Source organism: Mustelus asterias, unplaced genomic scaffold (genome assembly GCF_964213995.1).
Source record: "Mustelus asterias unplaced genomic scaffold, sMusAst1.hap1.1 HAP1_SCAFFOLD_2366, whole genome shotgun sequence".
Taxonomy (NCBI): Eukaryota; Metazoa; Chordata; class Chondrichthyes; order Carcharhiniformes; family Triakidae; genus Mustelus; species Mustelus asterias.
Window position 1 is genome coordinate 1027 of NW_027592311.1, and position 7661 is coordinate 8687.

The 7661-nt window shown below is 48.8% G+C and overlaps 1 protein-coding gene across 1 annotated transcript; it reads left to right on the plus strand.

Moving 5' to 3' along the window:
* Nucleotides 1-797: 797 nt before the first annotated feature.
* Nucleotides 798-1345, plus strand: LOC144489628 (E3 ubiquitin-protein ligase TRIM39-like; the record flags this gene model as incomplete). The annotated part of the gene is made up of 1 exon (XM_078207482.1): nt 798-1345. A coding segment is annotated over one exon (548 nt), but the record flags the coding sequence as incomplete, so codon positions are not given.
* Between the last annotated feature and the right edge of the window lie 6316 nt (nt 1346-7661).

Below are 7661 nucleotides of genomic sequence, written 5' to 3' on the forward strand. Positions count from 1 at the left end.
CTATCCCCATTCTCCACCCACTCGCCCTTTCAGCCCCTTCACACTCTCTCTTTCATCTTCACATCCATTCTCCTCCTGCTCCTCCACCTAAAAGAACAGTAAGATCAATAGGTTGCATTGGAAGAGCCATTTGAAGAGCGGGAACGGGGTTTCAGAAAGGAGAGAGACAGCTGGAGAGGTTAAAGAACTCTGCTCCCCCCCAGCCCAGCAACACATACGACCCAAACCACAGCCCCCCAGCAACACACACTCTCCATATCTCCCCACATTCCCCAACCCACAGACCCCCAGCAACACACACTCCCCACATTCTTCCCCCCCCACAGAGCTCAGCAACGTACAATCCCCACATACTCCACCCCCTCCCCCGCCCCCCCCCCCCCCGCCGCCGCACAGTCCCACAGCAACATACACTCCTCACATTCCCCAACCCACAGACCCGCAACAACACACTCCCCATACCCTCCCAGTCCCCCTGCAATGCACACCCACCACATTACCCCCCAACAGCTCCGCGGCAACACACACTCCCCACCCCCACGGACCACCAGCAACACAGCTGCCCTCATTTCTCCCGGCCATTCACAAACCCAAACCCAAACCCAGAATCCATGCAGTCATGGCCCAAACAGCGCTGCTTTACACATCCTGAGGCAGCAGCATTGCCACTTCAGAGAGTTTCCAGCCCATCCCCTCTCCTCTCTTCCTCACTTCTCACACTCTCTCCCCTCCCCACTCCTTCCCCTCCCCACCCCTCTCTCTAAATCACTGACTGTGTTATTTTAACTTTCCCCCAGCTCCAGCCTCTCTGACTCTGGATCCGAACACAGCGAATCCCTGGCTCATCCTGTCTGTGGTCCGGACCAGTGTGAGACTCGGAGACAAACGGCAGCCGCTCCCTGACACCCCGGAGAGGTTTGATCCCTGGCCCTGTGTCCTGGGATCAGAGGGATTCACATCAGGGAGACATTACTGGGAGGTGGAGGTGGGGGAGAAGACACAGTGGATTCTGGGAGTGGCTCGAGAGTCTGTGAACAGGAAAGATAGAATCGCCCTGAGCCCTGAGTCCGGATTCTGGATTGTGGGGCTGAATCCCGGAAGTGGTTATTTAGCCTTCACCTCCCCCTCACGGACCCCCTTCACCCTGAGTGTGAATCCCCGGAAGATCGGGGTTTTCCTGGACTATGAGGGTGGACAGGTGTCATTTTACAATGCGGACAACATGTTCCATCTCCACACTTTCACCCACACTTTCACTGAGAGAATCTTTCCCATCTTCAGTCCGGGATCGAATATCACGAAAAACTCGGCGCCGCTGACAATCTGTGGGGTTAAAGGTCACTAACAGATCCATCCCATAATTTCACACCGTCTCCCTGCCTCCTGCCAGCTGTAAACTGATGGAACCTGTTCATATTGTGGTTATTATATAGAATTATAATTTACATTGGGGGCTCCATGGTTACATTTGTAAAATGATTCTTCAAACAAAACAATCTGAGAATCACTGGAATAGAAACAGTTTTTCTCAAAGATTCCACAGTTCATCATTAAATCCAAGAAGGATTCACTGGTTCACGGGCTCCAAAGACTGCCCCTTCTGTGGCCTTGTGGAGACCGTGGACCATGTCTATGTTCTGTGTCTTAGGCTGCACTCACTTTTTGTTTTCCTAAAGAACCTTTTATTGATGTTCTGTTTGCACTTCAGTCCCGCGCTCCTGATCTACGGACACCTGGTGCGGAGAGGGTCGGGTCGGGATGGCGACCTCCTCGTAAACCTGCTCCTGGGCCTGGCGAAACGTGCCATTTACAGGTCCAGGCAGCGGGCGATCGAGGGGGCCGTCCATCCTGACTGTCTGCCCCTCTACCACGGCTATGTTCGTGGCCAGGTGTCCCTGGAGAGGGAGCATGCGGTGTCCACGGGCGCGGTTGACGCCTTCCGTGCCCGTTGGGCACCGCAGGGGTTGGGGTGCGTTATCAACCCTAATAATCACATTTTAATTTGATGTTTTCAAGTTTCCTTTGTACCTTGATTTTTGTTCGGGCTGTTCCCCCTCCTTTTGGGGAGCTGCCCCTTTTACTTTGTCTTGACTTAATTTGAGTTTGTTTAGGGTTTGATCTAAAAAGAGGCCAGCAGACAAAGGAGGGGCCATCGTCATACTGAACAGAACGGATTACTGCAAAGAAGTGTACCGACAACTGAACAACGAGGAACAATATGTGCGGGTTAGGTCCAAAGATGTGCGGGTTAGGTTGATTGGCCATGCGAAAAATTGTCCTTCGTGTCCTGAGATGCGTAGGTTAGAGGGATTAGTGGGTGCATATGTAGGGCTAGGGCCTGGGTGGGATTGTGGTTGGTGCAGACTCGATGGGCCGAATGACCTCTTTCTGTACTGTAGGGTTTCTATGACTTCTATGACTTTATTTGACAATGCAGACAGTTACCCGCAGATCCGACCAAAGAACACAACCGTCAACTCAACACTCTGATCAAGACTTTTGATCCGGACCTTCAGAACACCCTCCGTGCTCTCATCCCACGTACTCCCCGCATTGGAGATCTCTACTGCCACCTGAAGATACACAAGGCAAACACACCCGGCCGTCCCATCATATCGGGCAATGGGACCCTGTGCGAGAACCTCTCCGGCTATGTCCAGGGCATCCTGAAACCCATTGTACAAAGAACCCCCAGCTTTTGTCGTGACACGACGGACTTCCTACAGAAACTCAGCACACATGGAGCAGTTGAACCAGGAGCACTCCTCGTCACAATGGATGTCTTGGCACTCTACACCAGCATCCCCCACGATGATGGCATTGCTGCAATGGCCTCAGTGCTCAACGCCGACAACTGCCAGTTTCCAGATGCAATTTTACAACTCATCCGCTTCATCCTGGACCACAATGTCTTCACCTTCAACAACCAGTTCTTCATCCAGACACACGGAACAGCCATGGGGACCAAATTCGCACCTCAATATGCCAACATCTTCATGCACAGGTTCGAACAAAATTTCTTCACCGCACAGGACCTTCAACCGATGCTATACACTAGATACATCGATGACATTTTCTTCCTTTGGAGTCATGGTGAACAATCACTGAAACAACTATATGATGACATCAACAAGTTCCATCCCACCATCAGACTCACCATGGACTACTCTCCGGAATCAGTTGCATTCTTGGACGCACGCATCTCCATTAAGGACGGTCACCTCAGCACCTCACTGTACCGCAAGCCCACTGATAACCTCACGATGCTCCACTTCTCCAGCTTCCACCCTAAACACGTTAAGGAAGCCATCCCCTACGGACAAGCTCTCCGTATGCACAGGATCTGCTCAGATGAGGAGGATCGTAACAGACACCTCCAGAAGCTGAAAGATGCCCTCATAAGAACAGGATATGGCGCTCGACTCATCGATCGACTGTTCCGATGCGCCACAGCAAAAAACCGCACCAACCTCCTCAGAAGACAAACACGGGACACGGTGGACAGAGTACCCTTCATCGTCCAGTACTTCCCCGGAGCGGAGAAGCTACGGCATCTCCTCCGGAGTCTTCAGCATGTCATTGATGAAGACGAACATCTCGCCAAGGCCATCCCCACACCCCCACTTCTTGCCTTCAAACAACCATACAACCTCAAACAGACCATTGTCCGCAGCAAACTACCCAGCCTTCAGGAGAACAGTGACCACGACACCACACAAGCTTGCCACAGCAACCTCTGCAAGACGTGCCGGATCATCGACACAGATGCCATCATCTCACGTGAGAACACCATCTACCAGGTACACGGTACCTTCTCTTGCAACTCGGCCAACGTTGTCTACCTGATACGCTGCAGGAAAGGATGTCCTGAGGCATGGTACATTGGGGAAACCATGCAGAAGCTACGACAACGGATGAATGAACACCGCTCAACAATCACCAGGCAAGACTGTTCTCTTCCTGTGGGGGAGCACTTCAGCGGTCATGGGCATTCAGCCTCTGATCTTTGGGTAAGCGTTCTCCAAGGCGGCATTCACGACACACGACAGCGCAGAGTCGCTGAGCAGAAACTGATAGCCAAGTTCCGCACACATGAGGACGGCCTAAACCGGGATGTTGGCTTTATGTCACACTATCAGTAACCCCCACAGCTTGCCTGCTGGACTTGCAGAATCTCACTGACTGTCCTGTCTGGAGACGATACACATCTCTTTAACCTGTGCTTAATGCTCCCTCCACTCACATTGTCTGTATCTTTAAGACCTGGCTGGCTGTAGAGATTCGCATTCTAATCAGTATTCTGTAACTTGATTTTGTGTCTCTGTGCCCTGTTTGAGAGCAGATTTCCACTCCATCTGATGAAGGAGCAGCGCTCCGAAAGCTAATGGCATTTGCTGCCAAATAAACATGTTGGACTTTAACCTGGTGTTGTTAAAACTCTTAGTGTGCTTTTTATGAGGCAGTGGGAAGTGTAGACAGAGTCAATGGATGGGAGACTGGTTTGCATGATGGACTGGGCTACGTTCATGACCCTTTGTAGTTCCTTGCGGTCTTGGTCAGAGCAGGAGCCATACCAAGCTGTGTTACATCCTGAAAGGATGCTTTCTGTGGTGCATCTGTAAAAATTGGTGAGAGACGTAGCGGATATGCTGAATTTTCTTCGCCTCCTGAGAAAGTGGAGGCATGCGGGGGGGTGGGGGGTGCTTTGTTAGCTATAGCTTCGGCATGGAGGGACCAGGACAGGTTGTTGATGACTGGACACCCAGAAACTTAAAACTCTCGACCATTTCCACTTCATCCCCTTTGATGTAGACAGGAGCATGTCCTCCGCTACGTTTCCTGAATATCTCTTTGTAAACTTTGTATTTCTCCCACAATTTGCGCCTCCATCTATTTCTGTGTTGTCTGCAAATTTGGCTTTCGTGCATTCACTTCCTTCCTTCCAAGTTATTAATATGTATTATAACATTGGCAGTCCCAGCACTGCTCCTTGTGGAACCTCACTGGTTACAGGTTGCTAACCTGAATAATAATACCTTACCCCACTTGCTGTTTCCTGCCCATTAGCCAATTCTCTATCAATGCCAATATACTAGCTCCAACACCATTAGCTCTAATCTTATGAATTTACCTTTTGGGAGGGACCTTGCCGAACGCCTTCTCGAAGTCCAGACACAATACATTCCCTTTATCCACTCTGGTTGAGGCTTCCTTGAAGAATGCTAATAAATTTGTCAGACATGATTTCTCTTTCATGAATCCGTGCTGACTCAGCTTGATTAGATTATGACTTTTCCAAATGTGCCCCTATTACTTCCTTAGTAATTGATTCCAACATTTTTTTCAACAATACATGTTCGATAATTACCTGTTTTTGCCTCCTTCCGTTTTTGAACAGCGGTGTCACATTGGCAGTTTTCCAATCCTGTGATACTCCTCCAGGATCCAAGAATGTTTTGGTAATTTACAAACAATATAGTTACTTCATTTAGCATTCCAGGATGCAAGCCATCAGGGCAAGGGGACCGAGCTCCTTTTAGCCTCATTAATTTGCCTAATACTACTTCTCCAGTGATGGTACTTAATTCCTCCCCCCGTACTCTTTACTATTAATGGGATGTTTGAAGTATCTTCCACCATAAGGACAGATGCAAAATATCTGTTAACTCCTCTGCCATTTACCTGTTCCCCATTACTATCTCCCAGATTAATTTTCAAAGGATCCAATGTTCATGTTGATCTCTCTCTCCCTTTTTATATCTTTAAAGAAGCTCTCATTGTCAGTTTTTATATTCCTAACCCTTCATTATATCGAGCCTGCACCGACAACAATCCCACTAAGACTCTTCTCCCCATATCCTCACGTATTTACCCTCCTAATCCCCCTGACCATAAGGGGCAATTTAGGATAGCCAATCAAGCTAAGCTGCATATCTTTGGAGTGTGGGAGGAAACTGGAGCACTCAGAGGAAACCCACGCAGACAGGAGGAGAATGTGCAAACTACACACAGTCAGTCACCTGAGGCTGGATTGAATCCGGGTTCCTGGCACAGTGAGGCAGCAGTAGTGTGCCACCCATCGGATGTCCATTTCCTTATCCCTGACTTCAGTGGTGGGTAACTTAGTGGAGGGGATTCTGAGGGACATTTAGAAAGTCAAGGCCTGATTACGGATAGTCAGTATAGTTTTGTGCATGGGATGTCATGTTTGATGAATTGTTTAGAGATTTTTGAAGAGGTAACTAAGAGGTTGGATGAGGGTAGGGCAGTAGCTGTTGTTTATATGGACCTTAGCAAGGCCTTTGACAAGGTGCCACATGGGAGACTGGTCTGGAAGGTGAGGTTGCATGTGATCCAGGGAGAGCTAGCCAATTGGATTCAAAATTGGCTCGATGGTAGGAAGCAGAGAGTGATGGTTGAAGGTTGTTTCTCGGACTGGAGGCCTGAGACTACTTGTGTGCCTCGGGTCGGTGTTGGGACCCTTGTTATTCGTTATTTATATCAATGATTTGGATGTGAATGCACAAAGCATTGTTAGGAAGTTTGCGGATGACACTAAATTAGGGGGTATTGTTGATAGCGAAGAAGATGATCAAAAATTTCAGTTAGGAAAGTGGGCCAAGGATTGGCAAATGGATTTCAATACAGATAAGTGTGAGGTGTTGCATTTTGGAAAGTCAAACCAGGGTAGGACTTAACTGTACAATGAATGGTAGGGCCCTGGGGAGTGTTGAGGAACATAGGGACTGAGGAGTACAAGTACATAGTTTGTTGAAAGCGACGCCACATTTAGGCAGAGTGGTGAAGGTGTTTAGCACACTGGCCTTTGTCAGTCAGGGCACTGAGTATAGGAGTTGGGACATTGTTCCAGTTTTATACGGCGTTGGTGAGGCCGCACTTGGTGTATTGTGTACAGTTTTGATCACCCTGTTATAGGAAATACATTGATAAACTGGAAAGAGTGCAAAGAAGATTCATGAGGATGTTGCCAGGAGGAGTGGGCCTGAGTTATAGGGAGCAGTTGGCCAGGCTAGGGCTTTATTCCTTGGAACATAGGAGAATGAGGGGTGACCTGACAGAGGTGCATAAAATCATGAGGCCATAGACAGGGTGAACACAGTCTTTTTCCCGGTGTAGGAGAATTAAAAACTAGAGGTCATAGGTTTAAAATGAGAGGGGAAAGATGTAAATGGGACCTATGGGGCAACTTCTTCACACAGAGGGTGGTGCGTTTCTGGAATCAGCTGCCAGAGAAAGTGATTGAGACAGGATCAACAGCAACGTTTAAGAAGCATTTGGATAAGTACATGGATGGGGAAGGATTCGAGGGATATGGGCCAAACACGGGCAACTGGGACTAGCTGGGAGGGCACTGTGCTTGGCATGGACTTGTTGGGCAAAAGGGCCTGTTTCCATGCTGTATTGCTCTATAACTCTTTAGTGTGAGTGATGTGGTAAACTGATACATGAATGGAGTCGAGATGTCTCCATGAGGTTTGAGAAGGGTTATGTTGAGGGTATATCGAGTAGAATGGATTAGTGGGTGGCAGTGGGGGAGTCGACAGATGTAGAGGATTTGGAGTTTCAAAAAGCATCTGATCTGGTTCCACACAGACGATTGTACAAAATTAGTGCTTCTGAGATTGGGGGTGATATATTAA